This window comes from Alosa sapidissima, chromosome 16, assembly GCF_018492685.1.
Source record: "Alosa sapidissima isolate fAloSap1 chromosome 16, fAloSap1.pri, whole genome shotgun sequence".
Classification (NCBI taxonomy): domain Eukaryota; kingdom Metazoa; phylum Chordata; class Actinopteri; order Clupeiformes; family Clupeidae; genus Alosa; species Alosa sapidissima.
In genome coordinates, this window is record NC_055972.1 from 23,141,979 (window position 1) to 23,165,608 (window position 23,630).

Consider the following 23,630-nt stretch of genomic DNA (forward strand, 5'->3'; position numbering starts at 1 on the left):
ACATATCTGTCATGACTGTTGTTTTATGTAACTCGTGCTAAGACTACGATGTGATGATGATAGTTGTAGTACAAGACAATACCCCCATAGCATTCACTGAATGCGCCCCCTCCACCTCCTTGACATCTCCGCTTCTAGGTTACGGTGCACAGCGGTGTGTTCAGTGTTATGTGTCTTACGCGGTTTTCGGTCTGAATTTGAAATACTACGAGTCATGCAAAGGGACAGTCGCTACTACCTGCTGAGAGGCGTCCGGCAACTCCGCACATTTTCCCGATTCCGAGGGGCTGATGTGCTCGGAGATGCCGCTGTCCTCCTCTCCCTGGTGCTCGTCGCTCTCCGAGTCTGTCTCCCATGTCGAATCACATTCCTCTATGGTGCTTGGCTCCTTGTACCTCAAACTGCCCATCAGGTTTCCCATTGAAACCCCGCTCCGGTTTGTCTCTCGCCAACAAATTCCGGTGAGCCTACATATTTTGTTCAAGTCCAGGAATAAGCCACGCTTTACGGTTCAATGAGTCGCGACTATCTCTGGCGCTCTGTGCAGAACCGCTGCACAAACGTTCTTATATGCTATGATTGAACAGAGGGAATTTCCAGCAAAGACGGAACGGAAGGCGCTTGAACACACCCCCTAAGTGCGCACGATCAGCACTAAGCGAAACGATGGTGTCAACACACTGGGTCCTGCTTAGAAACAAGACAGTGGATCGCAGCTGTTCGTATAATAACTGACATGTATTACTGTAATGCAAATTCCCGATAGTTTTAAATGCGTAAACACTTTCACAAGTTTCGACCCGCAAGGCACTTATGCATGCTAATTTGCAACAGAATACTCATGGAAAATCAGGGAAAACATATTTCAGATATTATTCTACCTGTTGTGGAAATAACACGTACATAGACAGGCATGTTTTGAAGATAGCCAGGTGCATCTTCATTTGAGGCGTTTCTCGTGTTTGTTTATTATTATGTGATTAATGAGTAATTATTGATTAATTAAAACTACTCTATTTTTCGCATGATATCCCATTCACAAATGTCCCCATCTCTTTCTCCCTATGCCTTAAATGCAGAAAGATGCCCTGTTCCCAAATCTCATGAGGATATTTGAGGATTAGGAAGAGTTGAGGATGAGAATGCTCAACTTGTTCTCTTTTCCCCATTTCCTTTTGAACCACTAGATGGCAGAAGACCAGTGTGTGTATTAAGGGAGGTTTATGAACTGACAGAGAAAACAAAGGGATGTGTGTGTGTGTGTGTGTGTGTGTGTGTGTGTGTGTGTGTGTGTGTGAGGGGGGGTAAAACAAAACATAGTGAGCCATAGAAGAGAAGACACAAACAACATTAATAATATGAGCTCGCAGGGGATGAAATAAAAGGAAAGGACACAAAATCAAGCTCCAACACCCCAGCATGGCCCTTTAGTTGAACAGAGACTGAACAAGCTTCAAAGCACAGCAGAGAGATATAGGGTGAGAGAGTGACCGAATGAGAGAGATGAGTGTGTGTGTGTTTGTTTGTGTAGGGGTATGTGAGGGAGAGAAAGAGAGATGACCTGTTCGTACAGCTGCAGTGACACACACTGTCAGAGGGATTGGGAGGTGAGGTCAGCTTGTGGTCACTAATACAGCTCCCCGAGCCCAACGGGGTACTCACACAGCAGGGACGGGACTTTTAAGCTTTTTTTTTTGGTCCTAGCAACATGCGTTGGGTTGAATGGAGAGTACTGCTGAATTCTTAAGCCTATGCCTTTCCCTGAAGCTCCCGTTTGATTCCGTTCTCCTGTAGTCTCTTTTTGCGGCTCCTCCATCCGGTCGTGTCCTCTCTCTTCACCCACCCCTCTCTCTCTGACACGCCTCACGTTTCTGAATCACCTCTGGGAAGCCATAGTTTCCCTTTAAATATCTCTCATTAGAGTTATTCCATGACCTCTTTACGTGGCTCCATCTGTTGAGATTTCTCTCTCTCTCTCTCTCTCTCTCTCTCTCTCTCTCTCTCTCTCTCTCTCTGCTCATCTTCTCTGTCATCTCCTCTCTCCCTATGGTGATCCTCCCCAGTGGTGGAGGATAATTATTCCCCTTCAGATGTCATGCACCAGCGACTCCTGAAAAGTGTGGCAGAAACAGGGGAATTGAGGCAATGGGTGGAGAAAAGAGATCGAGAGCAAACTTATATTTATTCAATCGTTTCCATGGACACTCACATGATTTTTGGTGACAGGTGTATTGGGGCTAAATGAAGGTGGAGATAAATAGAATTATTATTATTATTATTATTACTGTAGAATTATTATTATTATTACTGTAGATGACACAAGAGATCAGACAACGTATGGAGAGACAGAGAGAGGACAGAGAGGAAAGAGGAACAGGGAAAAAAGAGAAGCCCAAATGAGAGAAGCTGAGGAAGCAGAGAGAATGTCAAGCGGAGAGATGGATGTGAAGTTTGTGTCATGTATAGTTTCACCAGCAGGGTAAGTGCTTGATATTATCCACATACATTTGTGAACTTCAAAATATGTGATTATGTTGGATAATTGTATGTTATCATTAATGACACACCTATAGGTTATATATCTACGGGCAATTGGAAAAAACATTGTCATTTTCATCCTCAAACGGACATTTCATTTCAAAACTTCACAACTTCAAAACACTTCAACACTTAAAAATGTCACAAAACACTTCAACACTTCTACATTAGGACTGTAATACGCTAAAGCTTGTTCAGTCTCTGTTCAACTAAAGGACACTATCTACATTAGGACATTCTGTAATACGTTAAAATTGGGATGTTTTGTCCACTTGACTATATATGATGATACAACATACTTGACCTACTTATGATGTTAAAACAAGGAACAATATAAATACTACAAATATTGTTTACAAATATTCAACCTTATACTGATGGTGAAAAACCACATAGTGTACATACATGTCCACTCAAATACAACTGCATACCTAACAATTGTCAATGACCAGTTGGCAGTTGCCATGAACATTTTTATCCTTCAACAGATGAAGGAACAAAAAAAACATTTAAAAAATATAGTTTAGGAAGGCTGACATTTTAGCCATGTGAAACAAAGTGCCCTGATTGTGAACTCAAAGTTTTTTATGCAGTTTCTCCACATCAGTAATGCTTGAGGTCATTTTCATTTTATGTTGTCATGAAACCTTTCTGATATATATACTGCAGGGGCGCAGGAGGCACGGGACGTGGGGGATATGTCCCACACAGTGCTGAAGAGACAGCCGTTGTCCCCCTCACTTTTGATAAGGAAAAAAAACCTTATAGGTACGCTAAATAAATAATAACATATAGGATTTGCGCTAACTGTAAAACTCCCCATTAACAGCATCACATCACTAACCACAGCCATCTACAGTACTGTAAGACTGCACAATCTCATATTCACTCTGTTGGATATCTGAAGCCAGTTTGTCTACTAACAATCATAAAATAATCCAGGCTACTTGCTTAGCATAAATAATTTATCATCATCTTTATTTGAGGCAGGCTGGTATTCGAGGTAGGCTTTAGACATGCATTTCGTTTGGAGCGGCATGCATACCCGTAGGCTATCAAAAGCATTTTCAGTTTGGTTTGGGATTTAATGTACTTTTGGACTGTTTGATTATATTGCTAAATGTTGGGACTGATGGGCACTGAAATCTGGAAGATATTTGATGGTTCACTGTTAAGTTTCATGCAGTTGAAAAAGTGTCGGGATTTCCACTGCTGTTTATTGCGAGACAAGGCAGCCCTTCATTGAATAGGGGTTGTGCTGTAATGGAAACTTTTTTGCGTAGCCAAGTAGCCTACATTGAGTTATTGTTTAATTATGCATGATTTAGTATTTTTGTTTTAAATAAAATTCGTAGGCTGGAATGCCTTGAGTCGCAACAATTGTGTTTAAATGTAGTAGGCTTCAGCCTCTGGCAATTAGCTCGAAAGGGGCGGCAAGAGAATGAGCTTGAGAACGTGTGTTGGAGACCCATGGTAGGAAAACTACTTTTCTTTGCCAACCGTAGGCTATTAATCCAACCAACATAAGACAATACAATACAACATATAATAAAATATTAAGAAGAGGTTATTTCATTGACTTAAATCGAACAATGTCTTCTAGTGGACTGATGGCAATTGTTGGTATGGTAGGCAATTGTTACCCCGTCTTGTATGGGAACCTGCCTGTATTTGTCCTGCTATAAATAGAATCAATCCCGGGCATAATTTGAGGATTTATGGTAGCCTAGTTCTCAACTCCTCCTGCTCAACATGACGTTAGCTGTTATGTTTATGATAAACTCAACTAGCCTACTTATCAACTCGTTTTCACTAGCCCAACTATAAAATACAAGTCTATCAACGTTTTTGTTCTAAGACATTTATTTCAAACATAATTTCAAGACACAAATTGGATAAATATTAACTGCAAACACACAGTGGAGAGTTGATTTGGTTTATACCAGACAATTTAAGTAGGCCTAACTAGGCTATTTGATCATGTAGTCTATGTTTGGATCATAGGCATGATGATTCATTCATGGCTTCATAAAATATCAACATCCCATGTTGCTTTTTTCTACCATTAGCCCAAGTAGTGACCAGTATTCTACCATTGGCCCAAGTAGTGAAAACAATTGTTTGAAAACAATAAATGGTATTATCTTAATATTCTGGCAAGTTTAAAATATGATGGTCAAAAGTGGGCCAGAGGTGGCAATCCGATATCTGGCTCACTATGGATTTGTGTTCACAATTTGGTCCCCCTCACTTTCAAAATATCTCCTGCGCCCCTGATATACTGCAAGCCTTTCTATTTTGCAAGAGTACAGTCTTCCTGTTTTTCAGTTGTTTCATTCCTTGTAACATGACACCATGTTCTATTCTCTACATCTGACTAACTTATGCATTTATCATGTATACAGACCTTACTGTTCTGTAACTGACCCTAGGCAGATGGGTCAGGCCCTTGAGTCGTGGATCTGCCTGAGGTTTCTTCCTATATGTATCTCCAATTCTAGGGAGTTTTTTCTCGCCCCTGTTACCCATGGGCCTTCTTTTCTTTTCTCTGATTGTCACTCAACACTCTATAAGCACCATGAGACATGTGTAATGTTTTGGCGCTCTATAAGTAAAATAAAATTGAAATTAAATTTAAATTGAAAATCATCCACATCACAGTAGAAATAGAAACTAAAGGTTTCTGTTACCCAACCAATAAAGAGGAAAGAGAAACAAGCAGCAGAGGTTAAATAGTGAAGAGCAGGCAGTGAAAAGGAAAAAGATAAGAAAACAATCCAAGAATGAAGATGGCCTTTAGAAAAACATAAGAACATTTGACAAAATCCAACGAAGAGATTGTGTATATACTGTATATGAAAAAGAGTGGTGTGGTATGAAAATGTAACATTTCAACATATGGTTCAGTATGCGTATAGTGTGTATGAGTGTGTGTGTGAGTGTGTGTGTGTATGTGTGTGTGTGTGTGTGTGTGTGTGTGTGTGTGTGTAATGTGCAGCATCATCCCCCTCTGTCCTGCAGTCTACCTGTAGGAGTGCAGCCTGAGCCTGTCTGCACCTGTCACATCCCAGCACAGCGAGCAGCAGGGACCGCAGCCAGCACACCGCCTGCTTTCACATCTCATTTGCAGCTGGCATGATGGCTTATGGCAGCTTGGTGGCAGCATACCTTACACATCACGCACACATAGACACACACAGGCAGAGACACACTCAGACAAACACACACATACATGCACACACACACACACACATATACACACAGACCAACACATAGGTACACACACGCACACACACACACACACACATATACATGCACAGACATACACACACACACACACACACACACACAATTCCTTTTACACATAAACATGCTCACTGATGCACAAACACACTCTTCTCTCTTTCTTTTCTTTCTCTCTCTCTCTCTCTCTCTCTCTCTCTCTCACACACACTCATCCACTCCACAGCCCTGCCGTGTACGTTGCCAGTCGGACGGTGTAATAGCCTGCGGGGTCTCTGTTTGAGTGACTGCTCTCACATGGCCACCTGCCTTTCCTGAGGGCTGCGTCTCATCTCCCATTCGTTCTCACCGTGGCCCATCCCTTCACATTTCGCACACTTGCATTCGTTGTTGTTGTCGTTGTTGTTGTTTGTTTGTTTTGGTGACTGTAATAGCTGTAATTAGTTTGCAACTGTGTGATCAGATGAGACATGAAAAGAATTGCATCTCTCCTCATTTTTTTTTAAACCAGAGAGATGTCATTTCATAAAAAATCAAATGTGAAAGGCCGACATCAGCACGATGAAAACATCCTCAGGGGTCAGTACTCAATCCCAGCGGCCCGACAGTACGTCCTGATCCAATTCAATCTTTTTCTGTTTAATCTACTGTCACTTAACTCGGTTTCATGTCATTCAGAGTAACTTCATTTCCACTGTTAAAATGAACTTGGCCTTTTTGCACTGGCATGCAGCTGCCCTTCAGCCGGCCACAGAGAAGCCAACACAACGGGGCCGTGGAAAAGGCACATGCTCCTGTTGGGATAGCTGTCGGAGACCCATATGGCAGTTGACCCTGAGACACCGGTTCCGCCGTGCCAGAACTGGACCCAATGCAGTCCTGGGTCAGCCCTGTTCTGTTCTGGACATGGCTGGGTATTGGCTGAGGCCAAAGGAGACAGATTAAACTAGACTGGTACATTAAGGAGATATCTGCACTCAATACTGCAGGGATGGATGCCATTTAGAGCCACTGTTCTTGAAGTTGTTAGATATGTTGTTTTTTAAGCAAAATACACACAGTTTTGAAGTTTGTTTGAGGAAAAAACAAACTAGGACCATTTCAATAGCTCAGCACAACTGAAACAACAATTGGTTTCCCCAAATTCAACACAAAATATCACCAAAATGCTGCGGGAAGTGAATACTGTCAAACTGACACGGTCAAAAGTCTTGGTGCCCTTCACAAAAAGTGTCTTTTGCACTGATAAAAGCACACTTTTCATTGTTAAAAACCAGTACTAAGGTGATGGGTAGTCAGACATCAGCTGTGGTCGTATTCCTGAGAAATATCAGTCCAGCTCTAATGGACAATAGACTCAAGTTTACTCACTTTACATTTCTATTGGTTTCTATGGACAGTATGATTTTTTCTCCAAGGATTTCCAAATATTTGAATGACTCTACTGTACCTACCCCTTCATATGCAGCTGATTATCAGTGCCAGAGGAAGCAAAATAGGCCTAGAGTATTACCTAGTTATTGCCATGCATCAGTTTAGACATGGTGCACTTTTCAGTGTGCTTCATTCGTCCTCATCCAAACATACTGCTGTTCTGTAAGCATGAACAAAACAGAACACTGAACCAAAACCATATAATTAACTGTCAAACATATTCTCACCCATTTATATGCTTTTGGTTCAGTATTCTGTTTTGTTCATGCTGAAGATGTTGACTTATTGATAACAGAACATATAATATCATATTTTTACCTAACTTATTCCACATTAATGAACTGATATTAATTGAAAGAATGTTTAGAGTATGTCATTGTTGAAGGTTATTGTGTTTTGCATTGTATTCTATGTAGCCCAATAAGTTAAAGTCAAATCAAGTTTATTTCTGGCAATCTACATTACTACAGGTCGGCTAGACCAATCAAAGGCTGGGTGTTCACCATATTAGCTGCGTTCTTTCACTGATGGATTGTAAGACTTGAGAAAGGCCAGGCCCAAACATTGCTTTTTATTCAACTATTGGCATATGAGCTGCTAGAGTGTGGGGTCTCCTAACTGTTCAGAATTGAACCCAGGCTGACCAATTATCAATATATATATTTTTTTAAATGCAAAAACGTTTAAAGGCCCCCAAAATAGATTTTTTTACCTTAAAATAACGTTTCCAAAATCATTTTGATGGCAGATAAACTCTTCATAGGGCGAACAGCCCTTCTGTTGATCTCTGAGTAGGTCTTATCGCTTGTAAAACAGCCACAAGAAGTTGCTGTTCGAGTAGGAACATGAGCTTCTATGATACAGGAATTCAAAGATCTCTTTCTACAGACAGCTGTCAGTGCATCACCTCTATACTGTATCGGAGTAATGCTTATACTTTGTTGCAAAAGACGCCTATTTGGTTTGTTTATTATTGTGCTTCTCAATTGTAGGGGAACCCCGAGAACAAATTCTCTTTAGTGCTGCTTTAAGTTTTTGTTTTTAATACACTTTTTGGAGTGGCACACCATGCAAATGTTTGGGCATCCCACTCTCTGACTTTTACCAAGGTTACCTTAATAATTCACAAGAGCCATTAGCAAATGTCAGGTGACAAATTTCAAAGCTTTATAAATACTCTGACTCCTTCAACCTTGTCCCGACAATCAGCAGGCATGCCCTCTAAGCTGCAGCCAACCTCTGTAAAAATCAAATAATTGATGCCAAAGGCTATAGGAAGATAGTGACACTTTTTCAGGTAACTGGATCCACAGTTTGTTATGCTGCAGGAAATGTCAGGAACTAAATCATTAAGATGAAGAAGAAGTTTTTGTGGGGGCAGCCGTGGCCTAACTGTTTAGCGCTTCGGAGCGGTTCGAACCCCGACCAGTAGGAATGGCTGAAGTGCCCTTGAGCAAGGCACCTAACCCCTCACTGCTCCCCAAGCGCCGCTGTAGCAGGCAGCTCACTGCGTCGGGATTAGTTTGTGCTTCACCTCACTGTGTGTTCACTGTGTGCTGAGTGTGTTTCAGTAATTCACGGATTGGGATAAATGCAGAGACCAAATTTCCCTCACGGGATCAAAAGAGTATATATATTTATACTTAAGATCTGGAAAACCATTAAGTCTTTTCCAAAAGAACTGCTCATAGGATCGGTAGGTAGACCCAAGACAAACCAAGACCCTGGTGGACTGCAAAAGACCTTAAGGAGCAGTTGCATGGAGCTGCCCTGTTACTGCAAGAATATGACCTTCATGGAAGAGTGATCAGAAGAAAACATGTCCTGCATCCTCACCACAAAACTTAGTATCAGGCATTTGCAAACGGACCTCTTTTCAAAGGAATATTTTTATACATAAAAAGCACACCTCTGCATCAAGCAATGTTGTGGATCAGTCCTGCTTTGGGTTTGTGTGGGAACATTTCACTGGTAGAAAAAAGGAAGAATTCAATGAAGCAAATGTAATCTGCATTGAGTTGCACTTGCCCAAACTCCCTAATATACATACTGCACTGCTACGTACCAGCTGGCCACCATTACACAAACCAGGGGCGCCTGCAGGAATTAATGCTATGGTACGCACACCCGACCCATCGCCCCCCCCCCGCAAAAAAAAAAAGAAAAGCGTGGACAATATTTGTCCGTTTCCCGGTTTAGCCGTGCATTGGTCAGCAAAAAATTAGCCTACATAGCATAACAACATCCACATGCAATAATACAACAACAACGTCTACTATGACCTATTCATTTGGACAACTTGATACAGCCCTATACAGGCTAAAGTTACCTTGTTTTGTTCTTGACGTCTGGCTTTAAACAGCTGTAATACAGTCTAACGTTCTGACAAGCACACTAATTGCCTACCTTGTTCTTGCCCATCTGGAATAAATCCTCTAGCTTTGCTGCCTGCATACTTTCTGTTGTTTAAACTTGTGATCCATCATGAGTATTGAATTAGTGAATTAGCTCAACATTGTGTGCTGATAACCATATATAGACAGATAGCCGACTAAAAGAAAACAAGTAGCCTACGTGCCTGCATGCGTATTGTGTCTCCTGCTCAAACAAAATGCATGTGCGCGTTAATTTTGTTAAGTGTTACGTAACGATAAGTTACGTAATAGAAATTTGTAAATAGCCTGATGGTAGCTAATGGGATACTGTGCATAGTTGGGAAGGTATGGTGGGCCAATTTGGTGTGAATACACATTACACACACACAGGGAAATTTTCTCTCGTTGTTGAGCCTGATTGTACGCACAGTGCGTACGGACGTACACCTGCAGGCGCGCCTGACACAAACGTCACACCATCTGTAAAATAAGCTGAACATGAAGAGAGGAATTGTTATACAACTGGGATCCTAAACACTCCTCCAAATTTACAACGGACTACCGTCAAGAGACATGAAGTTAAGGTTTTGCTATGACCCTCACTGTCTCCTGACCAAAACATAATCAACAATTTGCTATGGATAGACCACAAAACATCAGAGCATAAAAGATGTAAAAATCACACTGGTGGCCTTTTGCAAGGAAAAATGAGTGGGGGAAAAGTTTTTTTTTAATGAAAAACTACAGATGAAGCTGTAAGTGGTTCGCACTCTGAAGAAAAGACTAGACAAAGTCTTAAAAAAAGGAGCAACTGGTTTTAATAGAGCAAGAGCAGTTGCTCATTTGCTCCTAGACTTTGTCTAGTCTTTTCTTCAGAGTGCGAATCACAGCTTCATCTTTACATTATTGTTTTTTACGCACATGGACTTAGAAACTATCATCTGAGCGCCACAATATTTCTCAGCCTAATGAAAAACTACATAAATTTAAAAAAAAGACATAATGCTTAAAATATGTATCTTTTACTTCATGTCCTTTGGAAATCAGGTCTTTCACTCATTTAGCTAGTCTAACAGAAATGTTGGCCACAAATGGCAAAACCTTTATACAGCATAGTATGTGTGTTCGAACACAGAACCAACAACTGTGGTGGTGTTGGTACCAACAATTCCACTAACTAACTTACAGGAACATGGCTAGAACAAATCCACAGTGTACGGACTCACAAGCCTTAAACAGGTTCGTCCATATGTACTGCAGCCTGTTCGTATGGTGGAATCAAAAGTCTAACTGAAGAGTGACTGAAGATAAAGTTGTGTGGCAAACAATAATCTAAGCTTCTCCTTGGAATATATAAGTGTGAATTATAACAGTCCTACACAGAAGACCCACTCAATCTAATACCCGTCACCCTTGGTCTGCTTACTTACTGATAATATTCATAAAGTACAAAAGGAGAGAAAATGGCATAATCCAGAGATTACAATAATCTTGGTAATGACCAGACTCTGTTCAAAACAAAACAAAAGTTACTCCTACAGTCACAACTGCAACTAAAGGATTCTACCAAGAAAAGGTCAATAATGCCTTAGACAGGAAGAAACTGTTTTGGACTTTGAACAATGTCTTTAAACCTGCTCTTCTGCCATCATTAATAACTCCATATTGGACATGCCATTTTTAGGCTTCCCACATTACCCAAAATGACAATAAAAGGCTTACTGTGTATATGAACCCCTTGGTAACACTCTGAAGTTTCTTGTTCAGGGGTTCTGATATAACATGACTACACAACATATGGAATTAATGACACAAAAGTCTCTATTTTTGCATTTTTTTGTTCAATAGGTGTGTACTATACATAAGATGGACTATACATCTGCACAACTTATATTGGATAAAACAACATGAATATTCTATTTCTATGGATTCTTGTGGACATGTCAAGACCCAATATGCTGCATCTACACATTGCTAAAAATATGTAAATTACTATATATAGATTGTACATGAAAAAGGTTGTCATGTATGGATTCCCAAGAGTCCAAGCTTTCAAATGGTGTATAATAATTACTATGATACATAGCAATACGGTGCATACAATTGATTTAGAATGTTGGGGGGAGGTAGGTAGGTGTACCATTGTCTCATTAAACTTCCTCTATACTGATGACTTTGCAACTCTTGTTATTGTAAATGTTGCAGCCATTGGGTGGTGCTGTGGCACAGCTGGCTACAGCACCCATACCACATACGGGTTCAAGTCAGAACCGGATCATTTCCTGATCCCAATCCATATATCTCTCTCCCACTCGCTTCCTGGCCGTCTCTTCACTATCCGAATACAAGCACAAACACCATTCTTCATGCTTATACTCAACTGCTGTCATACCTCCAGGCCATTCTCCCATCACTCTTCTCCAGTTTGTTTGGCCTACAACTTTATCTGCTATTACACATGCAGTCAGTGCTTTACTCAAAAGTTACTCCTACTACTATGAGTTATGGTCTCAGTATAATTTGTTAGACTGATAACGGCCTGCTTTAAAGGAGTCCTTCTGAAATCACTCTGCAGTCATTAGATTTGATTTTGCTGGACTTGCCAGACGCATTTTACACAGTGAACCATGAGATTGTCCCCAGAAAGCACACAGTTGGTTTGAACCATACCTCACTCCAGTGGTCACAATTCGTTCAGTGTGTCTTTGGGGAACAAGTGTCAAAATCTCTCCACTGGTGTACAGTATGCCGTCAAAAATAACTTGCTCACTCTATTTTATTCAAGTTTATTACACATAAACGTACAGGACTGCACTCTGTCGATAGTGATAACATGACATCAACAACATTACTGGGTGTTTTTGAGTCAGCTGTTTTTAGAGTGTACATGTACTTCAGGAACTCTCTTATATGTTCAATTTACACTGTTTCCTTATGTGAGATCATCACTCCATGGGATCTCCTATTGTTATGAGGATGCTACTCAGCTCGTCCTTCCCTGGATCACCCCGTAATACCAGCTCACATGTGGATGAGGTCAGGACACATCACCTTCAGCTCAGTCTTTCAAACACATTCCCACCCAGTACAACTACAACTATTAGCACCTAACTATTAGCACCTAACTATTAGCACCTAACGTTGTTATGACTAGAGACCATCTTAATTTTTTTTGCATGCCGCTTTTTTCTTTATGTTTTGTTGGTTTATACTCTATAACTAGATGTTCTGCATAATATGAACGCTGCATGGTACTGCATACTATCAAGAGAAAATAAATCATGCTATTGAACTTCTCTCCATCCCCTACTCCTGTAACTCCTCTCTTTAGTTGGTCAATGATTGTTGTAAATTCCAACTTTTTTTCAAAGTCTGTACAGAAATACTGTATGTGTTCTAAAGCCACTCTCATCATTCTCTTCAAGGTCACAAATTTGTGTGCAATACCCCACTATCACAAACCTGCAGCAACAGACAAAGTACTCTTTGGTGGTATACTTCTTCATCCATATTGCATACATCAGCTATTATGATACTTCACACTGCTTTACGGTATGTCTAGATATTTACCATAGTGTGTGTGTGTGTGTGCATGTGTGTTAACCTCTGTGTGTGCGCACACCTGTGTATATGTGTATGTGTGTGTACAGATTTGTGTTCAGTGCCTTCCTGAGACAAGTCTGCAATAACAGACAAAGTATACTCTGGCAAATCTGTCCACAAGTACACCTCTGCTCTGCCATTACACAACAGTCATATTATGCATCTGTGCGTCTAGATTTTTGTGTGTCTATATAAAATGATGTACACTGCCAGTGTGTGCCTGTGTGTATGTGTGTGTGTTTACAAACTGCTTTCGGTCTACTCGGCTTTTGGAGGGGCTCTAACACAAAATGCAATACACTACTTTTTGCGCCAGCCTTGGTTATTGCTATGCTTGACTGTTTTACAACTTTTCCTTCCCTTGTGTGTGGTGTGCGTAACTCCTCTAATAACCCTTCAGTGCTCCCTGGAGCTGCTGGAACTACATTTAAATGTATCACTCTCTCCACCTTATTGAAATGAAATGCCATGATTCAGCTTTATCCCCCCTCACAAACCTTAGCTCCTCCGATGAGCATTGGTTGGCTTCAATTGCACCTGAGTCTGTGTGAGATTGTTACTGGGACATCCGTGGTAGAATCACCCATTGCATTTGTTTCTGTGATAGCCTTGGTGAATTCACAAAGCTTGTGGTATTTTTGTGGGCAATCATTATTGTACAGTCACTGCACAACAAAAATATAAATGCAACACTTTTGTTTTTCAGAAATTGTTGTAAAATATATAGAATTTGCTCAATGTACACAAAGGCTAATTTTTCTAACATTTTGTATTTGTTAAAATTCTGTGTGAGTGGACACTTCACTTACACTACATCACCTAACAGATTACAAAGCTTCGGACAAGCCACAATAAAAGGCCACTCTAAAATGTGGCGTTTTTATTACAAAACAACACAATGTCACAATTTATGGGGAACGTGCTGACTAATGTCCAACACAGCTATTATCTGTGTTTCCGAGCAAAATTTGAGGGAAATTACCCTTTTCTGTGCATGGAAGAAATTTTAGAACTTTACTGTAACTCATGAAAAACAAATGTGTTGCATTTATATTTTTATTTAGCATATCATTGTTGTTGTTACTCTACAATACTGTGATCAATGACTGATACACAACTGAAAGAACACAGACAATAAAAGAAAACACTTTTAGGAACCAGACCTCTGTTTTGTTGAAGACCTTCACAAATGTACTGTAGGCCTATTTGTGCTTGCTATAACTGATAACACTATGCAAACCCAAAATATGTAGCTCTGAATATTACTAAGATCTTTTTAATATCTCAAAACATAACATACAGAGATGTATTCACATGCTGTGACATGATGATCCTACTTGACCGTGCAATCAAGCCTACACCCGCCTTCTCTGCTGGCTTTTGCTCTCTGATCTTTTGTCTAGTCTCTCTCCCTGACCTGCAGGGAGGGATGTGGGGCTCTCAGTTGGTTGATTAAAATGAGGTTAATGAGAAGTACTAAAAGGAGCTACTGCACACTTTAGCTGTGCTCTTCACTTCGGCCAGCAGAGGGCAATATATCACTTTCAATAACATCACCTCCTCGGCTCTCAAGCCTTTATCCAAGAGCTAGAGGGGAGGGAGGGAAAGAGAGAGAGAGAGAGTCTTTTGGCACTTCATCTAGGAGGGGGGAAATATTTGCTATCGTGTGGCCTCTGAGACTTCGTTTTTAATATGCGGATGGCGGGGCGACGGAAACAGAGGCGCCAGATGGGTCATTATGTGAGCCAACGTGGCGGGAAGAACGACTCCGCACCGGAGTGAGGATGACACGCCATTACTCAAAACAAAACACAGGCAGGCCGCCGAAATCCCTCCACTGGTCCTCTCAGGGATAACCCCCGGTCACTCATCAGACACGCTACGCCAAGCTCGCTCCCACACGCGTGTAGGAACATAGAAATGCGTCCACCTTTAGCCCTTTATCTTGTAATACAACACGCATTCCCATGTTGTGCTGTCGCCGACACAAGCTGCATAATCATCAGCAAAGGTCATTCTCTGTATCTTCCATTTCTACACCACACAGGATGATGATTGCCGTAGAGAGAAATAGATATGGCTCTGAAGCCCCTAGCCCATTAATAACAGTCTTCCAAATGACCCAAATCATGCTTGCACATATAGGAAAAACAGAAAAAGGGCATTGCTCTCTTATGAGCCTACAGTCACCCAACTCATTTTGTCTAGTAGAACATACCTCACCTGCTGCTTGTAGCATATGCTCTTCCCATGCAATCCATTAGGCTACACATTATTGAGCCGCTGCACTCAAAGTCAGGTAGGCTAGTTATCATTCAACTGGACCCTCCAATTCAATACCCCATGATCATGCTAATCAAATCACATAATTTGCAAATGGCAAGTCAATTGCAAAATAATCAATGTAATGTTGTGTATCATGTTCCCAACATCCAATTGGTCCTTCTCCATAATTCATCATCAAGGCTGCTTGGAAACAAGTCTGACATTCCAAAACCGTGTTTATCATAATGCCGCCTGTGATTTACGATTATTCAGTGACTAGCCCTGATATTTACTGCATGCAGATTTGAAAAATTCAGAGTGAGTCCTAAGTTCACGAGTTGATGTCCTTGCAGAGCAGGGCCGATTCTGGCCTTCTAAACTTGGGTGGGCTGGAAGAAATTTTGGGTGGGCATTCAGGGCAACATAGCAAAGCGCTCAAATTGGATCAAAATGGACATAAACACAAACAGCATGTTGAGATGAGTGTTTAGACCTATGTGTTTCAGAGCTAGACAATAACGAGGTTGAATTTACAGAAGGTTTCAAAGTACAGACTGCTTAAAGTTGTAGTAGTGGTTTGGTCTTATCAGCAATTTAAAGCTTGGCATGCATCACTACACATTTTTGGACATCATCTGGTACTATTGTACTTTTGTTGGTTTCTAGGTCTACTTCCCAGATAGCAAAATCAGATCGGCAGATAGCGGACCGCTGGTGGTATACCGGTGGCGTGCCACTTGGTCCGCCGTTACCACCATCTCTTGTAGTGGCTCTTGTAGTGGCTATTCAAAACAATGTAAAAATGATGTGCAAGAAACTGAAACTTTGAATAGACCAGGCTACTTTGGATTGTCTTTAAACTTTGAATAAACAAACAACAATTCCAACTGCAAGGACCCAAATTGAAATGAGCGATAATGGTCCTGGATTAAAGGATGTTTCTACATGCTAAAGCAGCTACAGACAATGAGTGGCAGACAAAGTCTGATGTAATTTATAGGCAGGGTTGAGCAGTAACTGATTTAGTAATCTGGGTTACGTAATCATATTACAAAAAACACGTAACTATAATCAGACCAGAATTACATTAATTACAAAACTACTTGATTACATTTTGTTTATGTGTTTCAATATATGTGGTGCCGTATCCCAGATCAGGAGTGAGGTTTAGACAAGAACACCCAATTTGTGTTTAAAAGGGGAAGTGGGGGCTACATGCATACCATAAAGCAGCAGAAATAGCGTTATCGCAACACAAATCTTTGGGCCATTCGCTCAACCCAGCACAACCTTGCAGTGTGTGCTGTGCATGCCGCTTGCTATCTGTAAGCCCCTTATGTGCGACCACAGAAAATGATTCTACTTAGGTCCGCACAGAGGGCTTATAATTGATATACGGTCTTTTGGGCCCCCGCTGTCTACTTCAAAGCAGCACTGCCTGGAAGGCACTAGGGTTAGACAAGGGTTAGGGTTAGGTTTGGATTAGAGTGAGGGTCAGGGCAGTGCTGCCTTGAAGTCGACGGTGGTAGCGCTGCCTTGAAGTCAACGGTGGGGGCCCAAAAGACCATAAAGCCGTATAATTTAGACGAATAGTCACCCTAGACAAACAATGGCATTAGCTAATGCTATCATTGTGGCTAACTACCTTAGCTACTGTCAGTAGATAACATTATTTTACTGTTGGACGTAATGTTAAGCTGGAAAGACAATACTGGAAATTAAAATGTTTCCTTTTTATTTTACTTAAATTTAAAATTATTAGCGGACATATACATGCAGACACTGATAGGTCGACAAATAGCTAATATCGGCAGATAATATCAGCACACCGATTCATCGGTCAGGCTCTAGTTGTGAGCCTTCTCAAACTACACAACAAATCGGAAGGACCTGATTCTGACCTGGATCTGCTCGAGGTTTCTTCCTATATGTATCTCCAATTTTAGGGAGTTTTTCCTCGCCCCTGTTACCCATGGGCCTTCTTTTCTTTTCTTTTCTTTTCTCTGATTGTCTAACACTCTGTAAAGCGCCATGAGACATGTGTAATGTTTTGGCGCTCTATAAGTACAATTAAATTGATTCAAAAGTTTGTGGGATCCAACTGATTCTGGGCTAAAATCAGGTCAACATCACAGTGTCTGCTTGGCATAAGTCAGCACCAATTAGCATCCATGCATCATTCTGCACTTACATGATGTCATAACATAGATTATTTTGCAGTATTTTTAAAATATAAAAATACAATGAAGTATAGACAAAGGGGAGCTGGAGCGCTGCCTTTGTATCCTCTGGTGCTCTTGGAAGGGTTAAATGTCCATCAAAAGAGACTAGGAAAAAATCCAAGTCCAGGCACTCAGTAGGATGCAATATTTAAAAAGTCTTTATTATTTTTGAGGGCTAAAGCATTGAAACACCAATGCGTATCGGCCCACTGGCCTTCATCAGATGGTTGGTGTTTCAATGCTAGTGGGCCGATACGCGTTGGTGTTTCAATGCTTTAGCCCTCAAAAAGTAATGAAGGCTTTTTAACTTTTGCACCAATTTTTTTTTTTTTAATTTCTGACATTTTTTTCTGACTAACAGTAGGCCTATTCCATGAACACAATCAACCAAGGTCCTTGTTAAAATTGGCCAGATTTCTCCTTTAAAGCAGGCCTACCTGCATGTGTACATTTATGTGCATTTATATATATATTTTTCTTAGTTTTTTGTTGATTAATCAATTGTTTTGTTTTGAAATGTAACAACAGCCTTACTTCCTGTAATTTGAGTCCATCTTGCTTAACAAACTGGAATAGTAATTTGGTACATAACAACAATCTCTCCCACCCCCCCTCTCTCACTCTCGCTGACACACACATGCGCACACACAGTCACACGCACATGCTACACGCATGCACACTGCATGGCTGCGGGCGATTATTGGTGATTTAACACTGCTCTTATCTCAGCTCTGCCTCTGTGTATGTAAAAGAAAATACCCAGGGAGCAGTGGGGTTCCAAACAGCCCAGGGTACAATGCAGATGAATGGGTGCCACCTCCCCACATCCACACTACCCCACATCTACACTACCCCACATCCAGCCACCGCTAGGCTCCCCAGCCCAGGCCAGGCTAGCCCGCCTCCCGGACACTCCCCTGTTAGCATGGTGCTCACGCGCAGCACCGGGCAGGGCAGAGGGAGAGAGGCACAAAAGCTAACAAGCGGAATAAAATGAACCAAGCCTGTAAACACACATGCTGTGTTATGATGATTTAAAAATCTGGACACGCATGTTGGAAGGGGAGAGGTGGAGAGGGTTGTTATGGAGAGGGAACAAGTTGGGGAGAGAGAGAGAGAGAGAGAGAGGGATGAGGGTGAGAGAGAGAGATGAGAGGGAAGAGAGAATAGATTGGATATTATTTAGAAGGCACCTGAAAATTGCTGACTGCTTGACACACACCCTCTCTCTCTCCCACGCACACACAAGCACACTGTCTCTTACACACACACTCTCACTCTCTCTTTCACACACACACTCTCTCTCTTTCACATACACACACACTCTCTCTCACACACACACTCTCTCTCTCTCACACACACACACACACACACACACACACTCATGCAGGGTACTAAATGACAGCAGTGATATAAAAGAGTGGAGAGCTGAAGGGAGATGGGGGAGATGGAAGGCCTCTCTTCACAGCCATATGCTATTATGGGTGTTATGGATGCCCAGTGCTTTTCATGAGGGCCCAGTGCCATTTACGTGCCTATTCCTGTCAGGAGAGTTTTATTATGACAGCACCGCACACCCACACAAATCCACACACACACACACACGTGCGCGCACACCCATGCACACCCACTCACACCTAAACACACACTTGTACACACAAGCACACAAACTTGTACACACTTGTACACACAAGCACACAAACTCACTCAAGCCTTACTATTTCATCTGCACACACACACACACACACACACAAGCACCAAAGGCTACAAAAACTGCCCATTCATATTTTATTGCTCATTTTGCTGGCTATCCATAATTCAGAGTGGTGCGTACTTAACAGCAGCTCTCAGAGAGAGCGAGAGCACTGCAATTATTCGAGGGCTGTGAGGGAGGACTGATTCGGGCCCCACTGATGAAGAAGAAGAAGAGAGGAAGGCTGCAGGGAGCGGTTGGGGGCTCGGCTGGTGATTAAAGAGGATACAACTGAACGGGTCGGCCAGGGCTGAGCAGAGAAGAAAGCGGACGCGGATGTTAGCGATGATGCGTTAGCGGCAGTGTGCTAATAACCCCCGTCCAGGTGCTCCAGAAAAGGGAGAATAAATACAATGCAGTTAAGTTAAAGGGGTGGTTCAGGATTTTGGACATAGGACCTCATTTCCAAGTAAGCAAGTGTGATATTTATCAGTGGAGACCGTTTTCAACACGTTTCATCCAGTCGTTCTAATTGCAGAGTTCGCAGGTGCTAGGCTAGCGCAAGTCAACGGTATGTGCTAGCCTGCCACTAAAAACAGTCTTACCTACTCCAAAGGACACTCGAGGCAAATTCCAGACAATCGATGTAAATGTCTGTGTTGATAGAATAGTGTAAGAAATACAACTACCCTCGCATCGTGTTGCAATAGTTATACTTTGTTCCCTGAAGTTGGTAGTAGTCATTTTGCATCTCAGCGGCGGACTGATATTACCAAGGCTACTACTAGGTATCCCCATTGGAGTGCGCTTTACTGTTTACTTTTTGGCGCAGTACTACTAACTGGAGCAAGTATAATTCCGCCGCTGCTAAGACACTAGTCCCTCAAAATGTAATGCGATCGTTGAAATGTAAGGATAGAATAATGTTAGAAATAAAACTATCAATACAGACATTTACATCGATAGTCTGGCGTTATAATTTATTAGCCTTGGGTGTACTTTGGAGTGGGTAAGACTGTTTTTAGTGGCAGGCTAGCACATACCGTTGACTTGCGCTAGCCTAGCACCTGCGAACTCTGCAATTAGAAGGACTGGATGAAACGTGTTGAAAACGGTCTCAACTGATAAATATCACACTTGCTTACTTGGAAATGAGGTCCTATGTCCAAAATCCTGAACCACCCCTTTAACGCAAAACCTTTTCAAGGAAACCACAAAAGCTTTCTGGTTTACCCGGAAAAACACCGGAAGTTATTGCTCAGAAATAAATGTTCCTGCAATTGTGAAGCATGAAAGGGAATCACCTTTTATAAAGTTTATTTTAGGACATAATTGCGTAGACAAAATGGGTGGGAGAAATTTAGAACAGGAACAGGAAATGGTGCAAAGAAACTGGGAGTAAGAATGGGAGATGGCCGGCAAACTAGAATAGTACCACAGTCGCCATGGGACACCCCCATCTTGTTATGGTTATGGGATTTGGCGGACGCCTTTGTCCAAAGCAACATACAAATACAAACAATATAATATTTAAAATTTAACGGGGAACAAATTAAAATGTTGGTCAAACTATAATAAGGACAATAGCAATTGTTAGGACTTGCAGGCAAGGACCCAAATGCAGACCAGAAACTTGCGTAGTTCAGTTTTATTGTTGCAGCCAGACAGCAACAGAGCAAAGCACAAGAGATACAGTCCAAACACGAAAAGTTCCAGAAAGGGCAAAGCACAAAATATCCAGGCGGAGTATCCAAAACGCAGGCAAAAACAGGCAGCGTATTCACAGAAGACCAGAAATACAGCTCTGGCAGACACAGCGTTATCCTCACCAAAATCAGTTACAACCAGACAAAGAACAGAAAATAAACTGAACTTTAAATACTAGGCGGTCTAAACAAAGGAGACAGATCATTGGGTGAGGACAAACAAGGGACAGGAGAAATCAATACAGATAATAAGCAGACTGATGAACAGCACAGGTGTGGGCAGAAAGTGGCGGGAAAAAACAGGGAGTGGCAAGTTGGAGGTGGGATTCAGGCCACAACAAAGGCACATGGCATCAAAACGTAAGATTGTCCGACAATACACAACCAGTCCAGCAGGGCGGCCAGAGTCCCTCAGTACTAAGTACTGACAAGCAATAATAAACAACAATGTCAATTCAATCAATAGCCTAATGAAATAAGCAATGAAAATGAGGGAAAAAAACAATAATAAACAATAATGTCCATTAAATGAATAATATAAAAACAATAACATGGTAAGACTACATTAAGGTGAATATCAATAATAAACAACAATGTCTAATTAATGAACAGCCTAATGGAAATAAAACAATATTATACAAGCCATAACGCATAAGAAGCACTTATACAACTAAGTGCATGTTAAACAGGAATGTCTTTAGACCCCTCTTAAACGACCCAAAACTATCACAGGAACGGAGAGCACTGGAGAGATCTAGTCTTCCGAGAAAGTGAAGAGATGCCATGTTGCTGGTTTGACCTTCACGTTGTCTAAGGCAGCAGAGAGAATTAAGAACATGGAGGGTGCTGGGGTGTCCACCATCCTCTTGAGGGAATTATGTCCTTAAGGCTGGCCAGCTGTTCTCTCTCCCTCTATATTCCATTAATTAGGTCACAACTTGATACAAAGCAGGCAACAGCATGACTAATTAGCTGGGGTGGAATGCAGTTGAGTTGGGAATTATAACAGTTAAATCCACCCCCCCCCCCCCTCCATCAACCACGACTTGTTATGATTATACGGGCTCTGCAGAGAGACTGGGTTACTGGTCGACTTTATCTGGAAGCGACTGTGGCAGCCGAGAAGAAGAGAGCTCTTTGTTTTGGGCCGGGTAGATAGTTGGCAGGCGTGACACACACATCCTCTGAGAGAGAGTGCACCTGATCTGAGGTTCCCTCTGGGGTCACGGAGAGGATCTACTCCATGTGGCCGTCTCTCTCTCTCTCTCTCTCTCTCTCTCTCTCTCTGTCTCCCTCTCTCTCTCTCTCTAGGGTGAGATGAGACGGGCGCTACATGCCCTGGGGACTGACCTGGGATCTGTGACGAGAGCCATGATGAGGAACGAGGCGATCCTGGAATGAGACACCCGAGGAGACTAGAGAGAGAGCAAAGACTCAAAGTCTCGTTGTTGCTGAGACATGTAGAGATTAAATGAGGCTCTTGGGTATTTCTCTCGGATGTGGAAATGTTGTTCAACACAGTCAGGAAGGGGAAAGGAGATAACACACCTAGAGAGAATGGTGGGACGGGGAGCGAGCAGAACCGACAGCCAACGGGGAGAAAAATAACACCTGTTGTGTGGGTTTCATTTAATTTGGTGGTCTCCCTCTATGTACTATTTAGATAGAACCGTAGGAGTCAATTAGCCTGGGTTTGCACGCGATTTTATTCACGCTGCTAGGCAGCCTGAATTCCATGGACTTCGTTTTCACCTCAACGAAGGAACCAATCACAGAACGGAGGGGGGACAGCAAGACGATGACGACATACCGAAACGGTTATGAGTACAGACGCATTTGATAGACAATCGTAGCACTCAATAAACGGCTCTGGGCATTCGTAAACCACGTTTCAAATACGAAAAAAATGTATGTGTAATTCCCAGACCCCATCTCAATGAGATGAGGTTTGGCGTTAGCCAGGCTAGGAGTCAATCACAAATGATTATCAATACACTTAAAAGTAAACATGGTGGAGATAAGTGCCACTGTGGTCCCAGAACACCCCTGGTTTACCCAGTATCTGTGTACTATGTCTACGGAAGGAAGTGTCAACGAGTGACAGTCACAAATGACTGATCAATCCACTCTGATCTCCACATTGATGAAATAAGGCCTGCAGTTCAGTGCAGATGCGCTAAGTCAAAGGGTCAATCCGGAATGGCAACTCAATTCACTCTGTACGCAGTCCCTGTATGCTAATACCAGCTTAACAGAAGGGACATAGACGTGAGCTGCCGTTACTGGACAGAGGAGGACAGTGAGGAGAGTCTTCTAGCACTGCCAGTGTTGCAAGAGGCTCAGTTGTGGTAATTGATCACACTGTCACTGCCCTTTATGGTTAACCACTGCATGTCACAACAGCGAATTAGTGTTGCAGGTTGAGGAATATTAACTGTGGCATTACGGAGCCCTGCCAAGTCCGCCATGCCAGATGCAATCGTGGGACATCAGAGCGTCCGACCTTTGACTGGGCAGTGCATCGAAATGCCAGTCTCAATCAAACAAGGCG

At 42.0% G+C, this 23,630-nt stretch overlaps 1 protein-coding gene across 1 annotated transcript in view; it reads right to left on the reverse strand.

Annotated features, from left to right (window-relative positions):
• Positions 1 to 602, reverse strand: part of ogfrl1 (opioid growth factor receptor-like 1) — a 13,631-nt gene extending 13,029 nt beyond the window's left edge. Inside the window, exon 1 of the mRNA XM_042064888.1 lies at positions 239 to 602. Within this exon, the coding sequence (XP_041920822.1) occupies positions 239 to 421 (183 nt within the window). The 5' untranslated portion in view covers positions 422 to 602. The remainder of the gene's footprint in view (positions 1 to 238) is intronic.
• Positions 603 to 23,630: the final 23,028 nt, after the last annotated feature.